The sequence below is a fragment of the Haematobia irritans genome, chromosome 4 (assembly GCF_050003625.1).
Source record: "Haematobia irritans isolate KBUSLIRL chromosome 4, ASM5000362v1, whole genome shotgun sequence".
Classification (NCBI taxonomy): Eukaryota; Metazoa; Arthropoda; class Insecta; order Diptera; family Muscidae; genus Haematobia; species Haematobia irritans.
In genome coordinates this window covers 206,822,192-206,839,823 of record NC_134400.1, presented here as the reverse complement: position 1 = coordinate 206,839,823, position 17,632 = coordinate 206,822,192, and the positions used below count along the sequence as shown (strand labels likewise).

At 35.1% G+C, this 17,632-nt stretch overlaps 2 protein-coding genes across 2 annotated transcripts in view; one reads left to right on the top strand and one right to left on the bottom strand.

Moving 5' to 3' along the window:
- The window catches only part of Rdl (Resistant to dieldrin), a 162,249-nt gene that overhangs the window by 49,120 nt on the left and 95,497 nt on the right, over positions 1-17,632 (top strand). The gene's annotated exons all lie outside the window — the stretch shown is intronic.
- LOC142234438 (uncharacterized) lies at positions 4,543-5,455 on the bottom strand. The gene is made up of 3 exons (XM_075305570.1): positions 5,436-5,455; positions 5,200-5,380; positions 4,543-5,136 (listed from the first exon to the last, which is right to left on the bottom strand). Exons 1-3 carry the CDS (start codon positions 5,450-5,452, stop codon positions 4,669-4,671), a joined length of 666 nt encoding a protein of 221 aa, XP_075161685.1. The 5' UTR covers positions 5,453-5,455; the 3' UTR covers positions 4,543-4,668.

Here is a 17,632-nt window from a genome sequence, read left to right as displayed (position 1 = left end):
CGTCCACACACATATCACACAGCTGACTGTCAAAACCACTAGATGGCGTTATCCTAGTCTCTTATCCGATATATTCAAATATTTAAAATCAAAGAAATTTCTATTCAATTTTATTTTAATCATAGTAAAACAATACAAATAATTTACATAAGATAACTAAACATAAAAATATCACTTCAATCATATTATTCCTAGATTAATAATATTTGAACATATTGATTTCATTTCTGTTGTGGGTAAAAACAAACCCTCTGGCGACTTTTGTGTAAAGGGGTTGAAATTTGATTGTTTTGAATTTAGAGTATCGCCCAATAGCAATATTTCACTGAAATTTAGTTATAAGAAATCTATTGAAGACATTTTTCTTCTAATATTTATTAGAAATTTATTAAAAACCAATAAAAAAAAAAACAATTTCTTAAATATGTCACCTTAATTTGTGTCAAGAGAATCACACATGTTCCCTCAAAGGCTACATACTTTTGATAACCCCCTAGAAAACATGGCTATAAAGGAAACTTTTTCTTAATTTGTTTATTAAACTCTTCAAAGGTGCAAAAAGCATTTAGAAGTCTTACGTTTTATACTTAATTTTTTTCTTCTTCTCAAGTTGTTCCACATAAATGGCAAAGCATGCCACTGGCAAATGCCAGGGTAGGAGATAACTGCAATGGCCGTATTGTGCGATAATACCATTTACAAGTACCATTAAAACTGACATTAAATTGCTTTCGATGTGTGCGCCGTGTGAAACACATACAGATACATACAATCTAAACATCTCTAAAGACATGTCCAGAACAGAATAAGGAACAAAATATAAGCGTGAACGTTTACACTTTTATTTCGTTACCATTGGACAATATCAGGCTAAACGCATGTCATGTTCAGAGTGAGTATCTATTTTTGGTCGGTATATGGAATGATTAAGAAGGGAGGGTCATTGTGCGAATTTTTATTGAAGGGACATTTCAAAAAACAAACACTAAAGAAGTCATACTCACATGTCCTAATGGGCTTACAAACTAAATTATTTTTTTCTAGAAAAAAATATTGTTCGTAATTTATGTATTTCAATATCTTCTATGTTATACGATGGTTTGCCCAACCTGAATTGTAGGATACGTAATTTAATGAAAATTAAGAAAAAAATCCTTAAAATAAATACATTTCAATTGAAATAAAGTTTACGCGAATTTAAGATATCTTCGTCCTTACGTTAAAATCGTACGTCGCACAGTGAGGCAAAATCGCAAAAAATGGAGATTAATTAAACTACTTATGCGATTTTAAAAATATTAAAAAAATTCAAAAATTTTAAAAAATTTAAAAAAATCCCAATCATAACCATTGTTGTCCTGCTAATAGTCCTTGGCTATACTTGGTTATGATTGGGCGTGGCACCGCCCAGTATGAATACATCCAAGTTGGAATAGAGCGGTGCCACGCCCCCTTTTAAAAATTTTTCTGGCTCAGTCGGATTTTTTTTTTTTCTCTTTGAAAAAATTAATACCATTTTTACATAACAGGTTGGCTGATAAGTCACCGGTCTAACAAAGAAAACCACATTTTTTTGTTGTCAAAATTCGTTTTTATTATTCAACATAGTTCCCTTCAAGAGCGATACAACGATTACAACGACCTTCCAATTTTTTGATACCATTTTGGTAGTACTACTTCAGTTTTGCCTCAAAATAGGCCTCAGTTTCGGCGATCACCTCTTCATTGCAGCCAATTTTTTTCTCTGCGAGCATCCCTTTGAGGTCTGAGAACAACAAAAAAGTCGCTGGGGGCCAGATCTGAAGAATGCGGTGGGTGGGGAAGCAATTCGAAGCCCAATTCATGAATTTTTGCCATCGTTCTCAATGACTTGTGGCACGGTGCGTTGTCTTGGTGGAACAACACTTTTTTCTTCTTCATATGGTACCGTTTTGCCGCGATTTCGACCTTCAAACGCTCCAATAACGCCATATAATAGTCACTGTTGATGGTTTTTCCCTTCTCAAGATTATCGATAAAAATTATTCCATGTGCATCCCCAAAAACAGAGGCCATTACTTTGCCAGCGGACTTTTGAGTCTTTCCGCTCCGGAGACGGTTCACCGGTCGCTGTCCACTCAGCCGACTATCGATTAGACTCAGGAGTGTAGTGATGGAGCCATGTTTCATCCATTATCACATATCGACGGAAAAACTCGGGTATATTACGAGTTAACAAACACCGATCAGAATCATCAACACGTTGTTGTTTTTTGTCAAATGTGAGCTCGCGCGGCACCCATTTTGCACAGAGCATATTCAAATATTGATGAATGATATGACCAACACGTTCCTTTGATATCTTTAAGGCCTCTGCTATCTCGATCAACTTCATTTTACGGTCATTCAAAATCATTTTGTGGATTTTTGTTTTGATGTTTTCGTCGGTAACCACCTCTTTCGGGCGTCCACTGCGTTCACCGTCCTCCGTGCTCATTTCACCACGCTTGAATTTTGCATTCCAATCAATTATTGTTGATTTCCCTGGGGCAGAGTCCGGAAACTCATTATCAAGCCAAGTTTTTGCTTCCACCGTATTTTTTCACTTCAGAAAACAGTATTTTATCAAAACACGAAATTCCTTTTTTTTCGTATTTTTTTTCTCAATAACAAAAGTTGCTTCACAAAAGACGCTCTATCTCACAAACTAATTGACTTACAGACGTCAAATTTTAACACGAATCATTTGAATACTAGCGACGCCATCTATCGGGCCTGTTCTGGTTTTCACATATTGTCGCGTAATTGAAGTGATTTGAAAACGCGCGTATTAGATTTGCGTGTTCGCACATTCGCGAGTTTTACAATTAAATTCAAATTAAAAAAATGGCAACACAAAACTGTTTGCAACAGATGATAGGCAACAGCTGATTTTACATTTCACAAAATTATTTTTCTGAATTCATTGTTTAAAATACATGTATGTCCTTCATTCACGCATTTGCTTGTGAAGAAATAAAACGAAGACGCAAAATTCATGCAATTCGTAAAAATCGCAACTTAAGAAGTTCAAATAATATGATGGGATTACTAGAACCACAGTAAGTAAATCAGGCTTCCTTTCGATTTCAATAGATACAATTATATTTATTTTATTTGTAGGTTTATTGAGTCGTTTAGAATTGACAAAGATACTTTTCGAATGGTAGCAGACACGATTGCACCACACTTAAACTCTAGTATACATCCCAACATACAACTAGGAGCCGTGCTTCGATTCTTAGCAACCGGATCATACCAATTGGCCATCGCAAAAGACCACCAGATTAGCATTGGCAGAAGCACATTTTCTAAAATCCTACACAATGTTATAGGTCTTTTGGAGTACCACTATTGCAGTGATTACATAAAATTGCAAATGACAGATGAAGAAGTAACAAGATCCAAGGAATACTTCTACTCTCAATATCGACTTCCTAGTGTAATTGCATGTGTTGATGGAACGCATGTAAAAATTGTTAAGCCCCAAAAGGACGAGTCTACTTTTTTGAATCGAAAGGGCTATTTTAGTTTAAATGCGATGGTGGTTAGTACTTTATGGAATTTATCTGACAGGGTAAAAAATCTAATATATTTTTATAGGTTTGCAACTATAATTTAGAAATACTGGCGATTGATGCCACTCATCCTGGAGCATGCCATGATGCATTTATTTGGAAATACAGCGACGCTAGAAATTATTTATCAAGAATTCAAAATTGTTTTGTTTTGGCAGATTCTGCCTATACTTTGGAACCATTTGTCTTGACGCCCTACAGAGGAGCACAGTATGGTACAATGCAACATATATTTAATAAAAAACATGCAGAAGCGCGTAATATTGTCGAGCGCACTATAGGTGTTTTGAAGAGCAGATTTAGATGCTTGCAGTCTACTCTTCATTATGACCCAAAATTCGTATGCAGTTTAATAAACGTGTGTTGTGCTTTTCACAATATTTGTCGAAGGCTTAAAACGATTCCGCAAGACCTCTTTGATAACGAAACAGTGCCTATTATTTTGCCTTATTTTGAAAACGAAGAAGAAAGTTCCACAGAAGAAGAAGGTTTAATAGCTTCTACTATAAGAAATCGCATTGCTCAAAGCTTGGTTTAAATGTAAGAATGCAGTATTATGTATAGGTGGGTATCAAGTTCGAGTTTAGCCGCTGAAATCGAAAATAAATTTGTAAAAGCAGAATAAAATTATAACTTTTTTGAGTTATTTAAGAAAAATAACCGTGACAAAATAGCAATTTTAGCGGCTAAACTCGAACTTGATACTCACCTTATAACGAAAATATAATTCCATTTATTAATAAAATAAAGATTCAATTTTGTCGAACATATTGTCATTTATTTAAATATACTTAGAGATCACTTTTTTATACTAAAAGAAAGTAAAAGAAAGTACAATTGTTTTAAGATTTTTTTCCATAAGGAATTCATAACAAGGCTCCATACAAACAAAAACAAATAAAAAAAACATAACCTAAGCTAATTGCAGCTTTCATGGAAACTCTTTTCAAACTCAAATTCAGGTTCACAAATCATTTAAAAAAAAATAGTTTGATTAAAAATCTTAAGGATTTTTTTTTATCTATTCAACACATAACTTTCACGAGATCAATTTCATTAATTATTTATGCGATTAATTTCCAAATTTGTTTTGCAGTATATTTTTTATGTCCCTAAAAATGTAATTTTGCTCACGTAAAACCAAATGAACTTCGCCGAGAGTATCGACAACTCTTTCCATCATTTCATTTTGAGCAGTACATAGATCTTCCAACTCTACAGAAGGCTGAGATCGACGGCTGCGCTTTGGCTTGTATTCTGGACTTCTGATGGAAGCATTTTCGTCACTTTCAAAATGCAATTGTTTTTTTACCGCCTTCTGAGAGTCGGGAGACGTCTCGCAAACATTATCTTCAAACACACCATAGGATTTGGTGCCTTCTACACCATCAATCATTTTATATAAACCGCACAATTGGGCTATTCGGTCTTCCACAGGTGACACGGCAAGTTGTGAGTACGGTCCACCACCAGTAGCAGAAGTTTCGCGTTTGTTATGCGCCAACTTCTTTCGAATGTTTACTTTCCAATCAGACCACACCTATTCAAATGAAGTCTTAATCGTATATGTTTTATACAATTATTATTGTTAAATAAAACTTACTTTCTTCCAACTATTTACATCTTTTACTGGTGGCCCAGCACTATTTAAAGACGCTGTTAGTCTTGCCCATTTCTCATCAGCGTGTAGGCGATCTCCTTTCACAAAGCCTTTAGCGATGTTCGGATTTTCATCCATAAACTGGAGAAATATGTCCTCCTGCTGTAAGTTTTTGTGTTTTCGTCTAAAATAAAAAAATTGAATTAAAAATGAAAAATTAGTCTTATAAAAATACTTACGTCGAACCTGCTGCCATTTTTGTTGTGTCTGAAATTCTCAGAGTTGTCAATTATTTACAAATTAGTTTACAGGGTTACCAATCTTTTGCATACTTACGCCAATTACCCGAGTAGTGTCACTCTAAAATTACGGACTGTTTGAAAATGATTAGTTTTACGAAAAATAAGTTTCGGATGTGGGTTTTATTGTTATAAATATAATCTTAACTGTATTTTCCACTATACCACTTATTATATTAAACATATTTTGTTGTTTTTACATAGAAAAAAAGCACTACAATTCTGAATTCGCAACCTCAAGTACAACCGATTTGAATTCGGCAAAATTTTGCGAATTCGAATGACCAGAACACGCCAAAAAAGCCAATTCGCAAAAATTTTGCGTATGTGAAAACCAGAACAGGCCCGTATGTGTCAGACTTATCAGTCAACCTGTTAGACTACAATGTGGGTAAAACAAATTTTGTGTAAAATGTTGGCATTGTGACCATATTTCTTCAAATCGGAAAAACATATATATGGAGGCTTTATCTAAATCTGAGCCGATTTGGAGAATTTGAAATCTACTCTTAGTCTTGTGGGTAAAATGTGTATAAAGGGTGATACGGTCACAATTTGGTCAAGGGAAAACGCGTGTAAATCGGTGGAATCGTTTATTTAAAAAATCAAACTAAATTTCTTTTTCAAGTTCAATTAGTATACAATTCAGGAAAAATATTAAGTTAGGCTTTCGCTTTTCCAAATCCGAATTGCCGGACCTCACGATTGACACCTGCCATCAGATTTTGTACAGCCACCTTGTCCACCTTCTTCGCCGCAGAAAGCCAGTTTGCCTTGAACTGCTGCTCGTCCTTAGCAGTTTTTTTGGTCTTCTTTAGGTTCCGCTTGACAATAGCCCAGTATTTCTCAATTGGGCGGAGCTCTGGCGTGTTGGGAGGGTTCTTGTCCTTGGGAACCACCTGCACGTTGTTGGCGGCTTACCACTCCATGGCCTTTTTACCGTAATGGCAAGATGCCAAATTCGGCCAAAACAGTACGGAACAAGACTTTCTTCAGGAAAGGCAGCAGACGTTTATTCAAACACTCTTTCACGTAAATTTCTTGGTTGACAGTCCCGGAAGCAATGAAAATGCTGCTTTTCAAGCCACAGGTACAGATGGCTTGCCAAACCAGATATTTCTTTGCGATTTTTGACAGTTTTATGTGCTTGAAAATATCTGCTACCTTTCCCCTTCCTTTTGCCGTATAAAACTCCTGTCCCGGAAGCTGCTTGTAGTCGGCTTTGACGTAGGTTTCGTCGTCCATTACCACGCAGTCAAACTTCGTCAGCATCGTCGTGTAAAGCCGCCGGGATCGCGCTTTGGCCGTCGTATTTTGTTTATCATCGCGATTTGGGGTCACTACCTTCTTGTAAGTCGATAGTCCGGCTCGTTTTTTTGGCTCGATACACGGTTGTAGACGATACACCCAGCTTATTTGCGGCATCTCGGAGAGAGAGGTTAGGGTTTCGCTTGAAACTACCGGCAACTCTCTTTGTCGTCTCAGTGGCTTCCGGTTTTCGATTTCCCCCCGATCCAGACTTCCTGGCTGTCGACAAACGTTCCCCAAACACTTTAATTACATTTGTAACGGTGGATTTGGCAACTTTTAGCGATTTTTCCAGCTTTGCGTGCGAGTAGCTCGGATTTTCGCGATGCGCGAGCAAAATTTTGATACGCTGCTCTTCTTGCTTGGACGGCATTTTGACAACTGAAGAGTGAATTCCAAAATCAAAATAGGAGCAACATTCTACATACACACACCTTCAAAATGAGGGGTGTTCAGGTTTTTTAAATGCAAAATTGAAAGAAATACGTCAAGTTTATATTGACCAAATTTTGACCGTATCACCCTTTACTTGTCATATTTCCCCCTTCGAATTAACATACATTAGAGCTATATTTAAATTTGAACCGACCTTCACCAAATTTGGCACGGATTTCGAAACTATGACATCTGTGACCGTTCGGTTTAAGACTTGGCGTGCATACCTTAATGCTAGTTCTACACTCTGTGCAGAATTTCACGTAAAACGGAGTAAAACTTTAGCGTCTGTGCTCATATGGGTGTAAATCTGTCGAAAGCTAATTTTGGGGGATATATCTGAACCGATTTCAGTGAGATCTTTTAACTACGCTACGGGATAAAATTATCATACGTATCATTGTCAATGGTAATGGATTTGTTATATGTGACTACTAATATCATATATCGATATTTTTCGTTTATATATATATATATATATATATATATATATATATATATATATATATATATATATATATATATATATATATATATATATATATATATATATATATATATATATATATATATATATATATATATATATATATATATATATATATATATATATATATATATATATATATACATATGTATTCTATAATTATACGTTTTATTACATGTACATATGCTATGATACCATTTAACAAAATGAAATAATAATAAAATACTTAATAAAAAAAGAGTGAACTTCTCTCATTAAAACATTGGATATTGGTAGGGTTATTTAGATAGCGGGATCATTTTTTTTTATAATTCGATTATATGTACTTCGAGGGTTGATCAACTCAATCGAATGTGAAGGTGACAGCAGAATTTATTTATTGACAAAATCAACTCTTTATGTCATGTAAGTCCTCCTTGCCATCGTCCGATTGGCAGGACCGAATTATTTAGGAGACACAACTGCCAAGTGATATTAGCTGCAACTGCCAAAAGGAGGTTGGCAATAAATTCGATCGTCTCAACCAATCTGTATTCTCTGTGTATTTGACAGACATCAAGAAAGAATTCGTCACTACAGTCAAACCAGCTAACATTTTTAGCTCATATTCGATATGTAATATCAACACCAGAGATGGTCTGTATCAAACTTTTTTAGGTTTGCGACTGTCGCAAAGTTGTAAACGTCGTAAACGTCACATACGCGTCGTAAATGTAGAAAAAGTAACAAAAGTCGCAAACAGAAAATACTTTAGTCGCGTCGGCTAAGCAGCGAATTCGATGATATCCAAGACGATGGTATGTGCGAAGAGGTTTCAATTCTTAGGAATGTTCACAATTTTCGGTTTTAGTCCCCCAGTTCCCTATTGCCTTTTGCACGAGTACAGGGTAACCGTGGATTTTCTCGTCCTTTCTTAGCTTTAAGTTCTGTCTCCTGTCCAATATAATCCCAAGGTATTTTGCACACTCACCAACGGGAATTTCGATACCACCTAAGAAAATAGGCTTGACCATGGGAAAGCTTTAACAAATTTCTGCAGAAACTCACAGCGAATGCTGTCAAACTAAATTAAAAAATGTTCAGGATTTCTTCTATTCAAAATTTGGTTTTCTACAGTAGGTTTACGACTTTTGCGACATACGTATTATACCGTCGCAAATGTATGTCGCAAAAGTCACAGTTTGTGACAGGCCAAACCTGATCAAGACAGGCTTGATAAAGTTGACACTTTTGTGCTTTTTTTGCTATATTTCGACTGGCAAAAACACCGTGGCACGACCGCGAGCCATTTGGTACTTTTTCATCACAATTTTTAGATTTATCAGGCGATGTACACGTAAAGAAAAAAACGTTTGGAAACGTTTGGTACCGAAAACGTTTTTCTTTTGTTAGAATTTTTTGAATTGCTTCGAAAATTTTAAACTTTTATAACCGAAAAAAATCGTTTGTTACAAAATTTTTATTTTTTCAATAAAAAAGTTATTTTTGAAACAACAACACAGTCCATTTCGTTTATATCAAACACTGTTCTTTTCTGACTTTAGGTCTTTAATAAGAAACATTTTACAGTTCAAAATTTAATATAGTACAATGTAATGTTGAACATTTTTTTCGGAATCTTGCGAACATATCTGGAATATATGTAAAAAAAAAACCAAAAATAAACTTTGGTCGAAGCAGGGAAGCAGCAATCACTGCTCCACGGTGTCAAACTAAATGTTTGTTTCTGTTAAATAAACGTTGTTTATTCGGTTCGTGGGCGCCGCAAGCTATGCTATATAAATAACTTAAACTTATATGGATAATTATCTATTGATGACCATAACAGGTACATAGTGTGTTGGCTTACATTGCATGGTCCGTGGTTCGATTCTCCGTCCAGGCGAAAGGTAAAAAAAAAATATAAAATCGTATAATTTCTTCTACATTGTTGTTATTACAGGAAAAGGGGTTAAGAACTAAAAAAACCTCGTGGGAGTGAGAAAGATGTGAGGGAAAGTGCAAGAAAACAATGTTTTTTGTTTGAGTTAGTCTTTATGAAATTGTTTTTACATCCTGGAAAATAATAAACGTTTATCACAAAAAGTATATACTTTTCTTCCAAATACACTTCCTTATTGCGAAAAGCAAATGAGAATGAACTTTGTTTGTCTAAAATTTCGTTTGGGAGGAAAGAATTATTTTTTGCGTGTATATATTTTAAAATTAAAGAACTAACCAAATCCGCTTCTTTAATATCCCTAAAAATGTAACTGTATGTGTGTGCGTACTGTTATTTGCGATGTATACTTGGATATGTTAAGAGGTGTATAAAGAAAAATGTTACCAGATAAAAATGCTTGTAATCGAGATGCTTATTGTTAAGGGCGTCACCAAGCATTTTGACACATCTCACCCACAGGCTTGTCGACGACAATACAAAAGAACATTTGAACAGATACCCCATAATCCAAAATAAAAAACAACAACAACAATAACATAAAAATAAACGAAAAATGGAATGAATGAAAACAGCAGCAACAAACACAAGAACAACAACAACAACAAGGGCATATTACTGATGTTCTTGATGATGTTAGCATTATTTTTCGTTTTTTTTCTCGTTATCATCATCAAAGAAAATACCAACTGCCCTTCCCTAAAAGTAAAGTGGCCACCAGCATCCAAGCTGTCTCACACCCATCCATAGTAAAACGAAAATTTGGTCACAGGTCACACTGTGAATGTTTTATGTTCGTTGTTGCCATAGTTTTCAGCACCGCTTTTACTCTCCCCTGTTGAGACCAAAATCTTTTTGCCGTTGGCTCCATTTTGATTTCCTGTTTCATACTGTCGGCCATTATTATATAATGGCAAGTAAACATATTTTGGGCGTTGCATAGCCATTTCTTTTTCTTTTTTTTGGCACATCAAAGGCGTTTCTGCCAAGCTAACATGAACCTTAAAGAACCTTTGTATGAATGACTGCAAATGGCGTAGAGTGGCAGTAGATGGTATGTGTTATGTATATTTGACCACATGAATGACCTCTACTCCAAGGGTTGGGTAGGGGAGGGTGGTGAAAGCCTCCACAATAGACCATTTCAAGATAATTTCGAAGACACTCTCTGTCGCCTGCCATAGTGGTGACAACCTTCAACTAAGTGATTGTTAATAACCCCTTCGTTTAATCTAATTCCGGGTGGTGTCTTTGTTAACTCATTCGACATTCGAAGGTCACTTTTGACATAGGTCATCCTTAGGATTACCATAAACAATAATGGTGATTAACACGAATCATTAGTAAAAATTTCATATGCAAGGAGCTTCGTTTAAATTTTCTTTTGGATGTTAGGCGAAATTGCATTCGTTTTTATGTTAATACTGACCCAGAACATTTTCTTCAATTGAGATTGGTATTGCGTTTTGTATTGACCTTAAATAATGGAGGTTTTGAAGAGTCATATATAACAACTGTTGGGATAATAACTATAATTTAAGGTAAAAGAACTTGCATCCTAATTGGAACCTACTATAGAGTGATAAAAAAAATAACACAGGGTGTCGGAGTTTCTTGTTTGTAAAAATCTGGTATATTTGTTTAACAAATAATTGACATAACCGACTCCAACGATTCTCATAACAACACATACTTTTGAAAGGAAAATTTAATTTCTTTTGTTAAAATAAATTTATTAAACGGTGGATATAAATTTGTTATCTCACGTTGAAAATGTTATCATTACATTTTATTAAAATCCTTTGGTAATTTTACATTGAAAATACATTTGATAGACTTTTGATGGTAATATCTAGTATATGAGTAAGAATTTCTCTTACTACTGTGTCCAGTATTTAAGGTATCTTTTAACACTTGAATTTTACATCCCAGCAAAAAAATCGTCGCCAAAAAAGTAATGAAAACGTTGTTTTTGAATCTGGATATGGTGCAAAATTGGCACAGAAGCAATGAATTTCACATGGACTTGTTATAGGACGGACGTCCACCATTTCAACATCTGGAGCACTAAAATTTCTATAGAAATAAAGTTTTGACAGTTTTTTTTGTATAGAAACTATATTTTGACAAAATTTCGTAAAGACATAAAATCTTGACAAAATTTTCTATAGAAATAAAATTTTGACAAAATATTCTATAGAAATATAAAATTTTGACTAAATTTTCTATGGCAATAAAATTTTGGTAGATTATTTTTGGTTCGAGTGGCAATCGTAATTTTTCTGTGATTGGGGATCGGTTTATTTGGGGGCTATATATAATATAGATAGATATGGACCAATTTTGGCATGGTTGTTATCGACCATACCCTAGCGAAATGTACCAAATTTCAACCGGATCGGATGAATTTTGCTCCTTCAAGAGGCTCCGGAGGTCAAATCTGGGGATCGGTTTATATGGGGGCTATATATAATTATGAACCTATATGGACCAATTTTTGCATGGTTGTTAGAGACCATATACAAACACTATATACCAAATTTCAGCCAGATCGGATGAAATTTTTTCTCTTTGAGGCTCTGGAAGCCAAATCAGGGGCTATATATTATTATGGACCGATGTGGACCAATTTTTGAATGGTTGTTAAAGACGATATACCAACACCATGTACCAAATTCCAGCCAGATCGGTTGAAATTTGCTTCTCTTAGAGGCTCCGCAAGCCAAATCTGGGGGTCGGTTTATATGAGGGTTCTATATAATTATGGACCGATGTGGACCAATTTTTGCATGGTTGTTAGAGACAATATACTAACACCATGTACCAAATTTCAACCGAATCGGATGAATTTTGCTCTTCCAAGGGGCTCTGGAGGTTAAATCTGGGAATCGGTTTATATGGGGCCTATATATAATTATGAACCGATTTCGACCAATTTTTGCATTGGTGTTTGAGGCCATATATTACCACCACGTACCAAATACAGCCGAATCAGATTAATTTTGGTCTTCTAAGAGGCTCCGGAGGTCGAATCTGGTGATCGGTTTATATGGGGGCTATATATAATTATAGACCGATATGGACCAATGTTTGCAAGGTAGTTAAATACCATATACTAACACCATGTACCAAATTTCAGGCGGATCGGATGAAATTTGCTTGTCTTAGAGGCTCCGAAAGCCAAATGGGGGGATCGGTTTATATGGGGGCTATATATAATTATGGACCGATATGGACCAATTTTTGTATGATTTTCAGAGACCATATACTAACACCATGTACCAAATTTCAGCCGGATCGGATCAAATTTGCTTCTCTTAGAGGGTCTGGAAGCCAAATTTGTTGTCCACGTGGAGCAATGGTTAGCATGTCTGCCTTGCATGCAAAGGGTCATTGGTTCAATCCCTGCTTCGACCGAACACCATTTTTATACCTTTTACCATAGGATAGGGGGTATATTAACACAGTTCGCCAACACATCGAAATATTGATCTAAGACCCCATAAAGTATATATATATATATATATCTATATATATATATATATATATATATATATATATATATATATATATATATATATATATATATATATATATATATATATATATATATATATATATATATATATATATATATATATATATATATATATATATATATATATATGCTATATGCTAACCACTGCTCCACGTGGACAACAAATGTATATTTCTGTTAAATAGTGCTATGTTTCCATGGGATCGTGGGCGCTGCAAACTATGCTATATAAATGTAACTTATAATCGTTAATTGTCTACTGGTGACTATAACAGCTACGTAGCCCAGTGGATAGTTTGTTGGCTAACAAACTGTATGGTGTTCGGTTCGATTCTCCGTCCAGGCGAAAGGTAAAACTAAAAAAAATATATATATAAAATTGAATAATTTCTTCAATATTATGTGAATTACAGAAAAAGATGCCAAAAACTAACAAATTTCGTGAAAATAAAAATTATGTGAGGAAATCAGCACAATCTTCTTGTGGGAAAATTCTTCCAAGCAATATGTTCACATAAAACAAACATATTAGTGTTTCGGCAGTATCTAATAATATGTGTGCTTCATGCAAATTATGTTTGGAACATATGTTAGAGAAGCGATTTTTTTGTTGAGGGTGTATATATGGAACCTATATCAAAATCTGAAACTGAAATCTAAGGTTGCCCAAATAAAGTTTTTTTTTTTTTTTGGTTTTCAGTTTATCCAAAAATCCAAGTTTTTGCAGCCCTTTTTCGGTTTTTTGATATTCCCAAAACCGGACAAAACCGACAAAATAACAAGTATATACAGCAGTAAGTTCGGCCGGGCCGAATCTTAAATACCCACCACCATGAACCAAATATTAGAGTTTCCTTTGAAATATCAGGAGGCTTGAGGACACTTCCCCGAAGATAAATTTAAAAATTTCACCTATGAGGACTATATCAGATTCTGGATTTATAAGAACCATTTTGTTTGTAGTTTTAGAGAATCATTAACATCTCTTGTAAGTGTGCAAGAAAATTATAAAATAACGTCTTGATTTGAAATCTAAATCTGTAGATTTTCACCCGAGAAGTAAAATCTGGAAATTTTACATTGAGTTTCAAGCAATTTTCATGATCAGGGCGCCTTCTATAGCCTCAAGAAGTGAAGTCGGTCTTATGGATTACCAAAAGTACCGATAAAAACTTAATCCGATACACATTTTGTGAGCCGAAAATATCAAAATATTTACAATTTCAAGCAAATTGGATAAAAACTACGGTTTCTAGAAACCCAAGGAGTTAAATCGAGAGATCGTTCTTATGGGGGCTATACTAAAATATGGACCCATACTCACCGTTTTGGGCACACCTCTTTATGACCCGAAAATACCTCTAGATTTCCAATTTCAGGCAAATAGGATAAAAACTTCGGATTCTAGAAGCCCAAGAAGTAAAATCGGGATATCGGTCTATATGGGGGCTATATCAAAACATGGACCGATACTCACCATTTGTGGCAAACCTCTTTATGGTCCTAAAATACCTATAAATTTCCAATTTCAGGCAATTTGTATATAAATTGCGGATTCTATAAACCCAAGATGTAAAATCGGGAGATCGGTCTATATGGGGGCTATACCAAAACATGGAACGATACGGACCATTTTCGGCACACCTTTTGATGGTCCTCAAGTACCTCTAGATTTTCAATTTCAGGCAAATTATATAAAAACTACGGTTTCTATAAGCCCAAGACCCCAAATCGGGAGGTCGGTTTATATGGGGACCATACCAAAACATGGACCGATGCTCACCATTTGTGGCACACCTCTTTACAGTTCTAAAGTACCTCTCGATATCCAATTTCAGGTAAATTGGATAAAAACTGCGGTTTCTATAAGCCCAAGAAGTAAAATCGGGAGATCGGTCTATATGGGGGCTATACCAAAATATGGACCGATACTCATAATTTTTGGCACACGTATTTGTGGTCCTACAATACCTCTAGATTTCCAATTTCAGGTAAATTGCGTAAAAACTGTGGTCTCTATAAGCCCAAGAAGTAAAATCGGGAGATCGGTCTATATGGGGGCTATACCAAAACATGAACCGATACTCACCATTTTTGGCACACCTCTTTATGGTCATAAAATACCTCTAGATTTAAAATTTCATGCAAATTGGATAAAAACTACGATTTCTATAAGCCCAAGACCCCAAATCGGGAGGTCGGTTTATATGGGGACTATATCAAAACCTGGACCGATATAGCCCATCTTCGAACTTGACCTGCCTGCAGACAAAAGACGAGCTTGTGCAAAATTTCAGCACGATTGCTTCATTATTGAAGACTGTAGCGTGATTACAACAGACAGACAGACAGACAGACAGACGGACAGACGGACATCGTTATATCGTCTTAGAATTTCTCTCTGATCAAGAATATATATACTTTATATAGTCGGAAATCGATATTTCGATGTGTTACAAACGGAATGACAAACTTATTATACCCCCGTCACCATTCTATGGTGGTGGGTATAAAAATCAGTGAAAATAACCTTATGATGAGAGTATACTAACAATGTCATTCCGTTTGTAATATATCGAAATATTGGTCTCAGACCCCATAAACTATAAATATTTTGGGACATGTTGAGACGATCTAGCGATATCCGTTTGTTGAAATCACGTAAACTTCTGAACGAAACAAGCGATAGGTTTTGTAACTATGCTGAGAAAATAAAAACAAAACTGTTTCGCCATCTAGACTTAATGCGTATATTAGATTTATTGTTATAACGGTCATCAATCCTGACATCTGTGATAGCAGGTCCTTGTCTGATAGGGGAGTGTAAACAAAATCCTTGGGAAACAGATATCTGCTACAAATTAACAACACATAATTTAGATGTCCATAGAAAATATTCTCGACCATATGGTCGTTGTTTTCTATAAAGAACAGATGTGGATAACATTTGCATTTTTGCGAATTGTGGTTATAATTTTGACCATTGCAATGGATTTCTAGCTATCTTTTACAAAAAAAAAAAAAAAACAAAAAAAAAAAACAAGTAAGGAAAGTCTAAAGTCGGGCGGGGCCGACTATATTATACCCTGAACCACTTTGTAGATCTAAATTTTCGATACCATATCACATCCGTCAAATGTGTTGGGTGCTATATATAAAGGTTTGTCCCAAATACATACATTTAAATATCACTCGAATTGGACAGAATTTGACTTTTACAAAATCTATAGACTCAAAATTTAAGTTGGCTAATGCACTAGGGTGGAACATAATTTTGTAAAAAATATGGGAAACATTTAAATCTGAAGCAATTTTAAGGAAACTTCGCAAAAGTTTATTTATGATTTATCGCTCGATATATATGTATTAGAAGTTTAGGAAAATTAGAGTCATTTTTACAACTTTTCGATTAAGTAGTGGCGAAAAGGAAAATGTTGGTATTTTGACCATTTTTGTCGAAATCAGAAAAACATATATATATGGAAGCTATATCTAAATCTGAACCGATTTCAAATTTGGCACACATGACTATACTACCAATTGTACTCCTTGTGCAAAATTTCAAGCTAATCGGGATAAAACTCTGGCTTCTGGGTCCATATAAGTGCATATCGGGCGAAAGAGATATATGGGCACGCATAGCTACAATGCTAATTCTACTCCCTGTGCAAAATTTCAACCAAATTGTGCCAAAACTCTGGCTTTTAGGACTATATTAGTCCATATCGGGCGAAAGATATATATGGGAGCTATATCTAAATCTGAACCGATTTCAATCAAATTTTGCACACTTGACTATACTACTAATTGTACTCCTTGTGCAAAATTTCAACCAAATTCGGCCAAAAATCTGGCTTCTGGGGCCATATAAGTCCATATCGGTCGAAAGATATATATGGGAGCTATATCTAAATCTGAACCGATTTCTTCCAAAACCAATAGGGTTCTATTCTGACCCAAATTATGAACATCTGCCAAATTTGAAGGCTATTGGACTTAAATTGCGACCTAGACTTTGATCACAAAAATGTGTTCACAGACAGACGGACGGACGGACATGGTTATATCGACTCATGGACCCACCCTGAGCATTATTGCCAAAGACACCGTGTGTCTCGTCTCCTTCTGGGTGTTACAAACATATGCACTAACTTATAGTATCCTGTTCCACAGTGTGGCGCAGGGTATAATAAACATGTATCTTTCGTAGAAAATATGCATTTTATTCATCTTCGATCTATAATCATACAATGCCAATTTTTTTTTTTTTTGTTCTTCATAAGAAAATTCCATTCACAAGTTACTAAGCATAGTTCTTGAAAAAAAAACAACGAACTTCAGGCAACTTATGATATATCTACATATACTCAGGCAAATAATGTCGATAAAATATTCGCCAAGCTAAGAACTTGTTTTCGTTTAGCTGCCTT

Excerpts from the sequence above, each read along its gene's own strand:
- LOC142234438 (XM_075305570.1), bottom strand. Across the intron at positions 5,137-5,199 it reads ATGTAAATAGTTGGAAGAAA|GTGTGGTCTGATTGGAAAGT; the intron begins GTAAGTTTTATT and ends TCATTTGAATAG.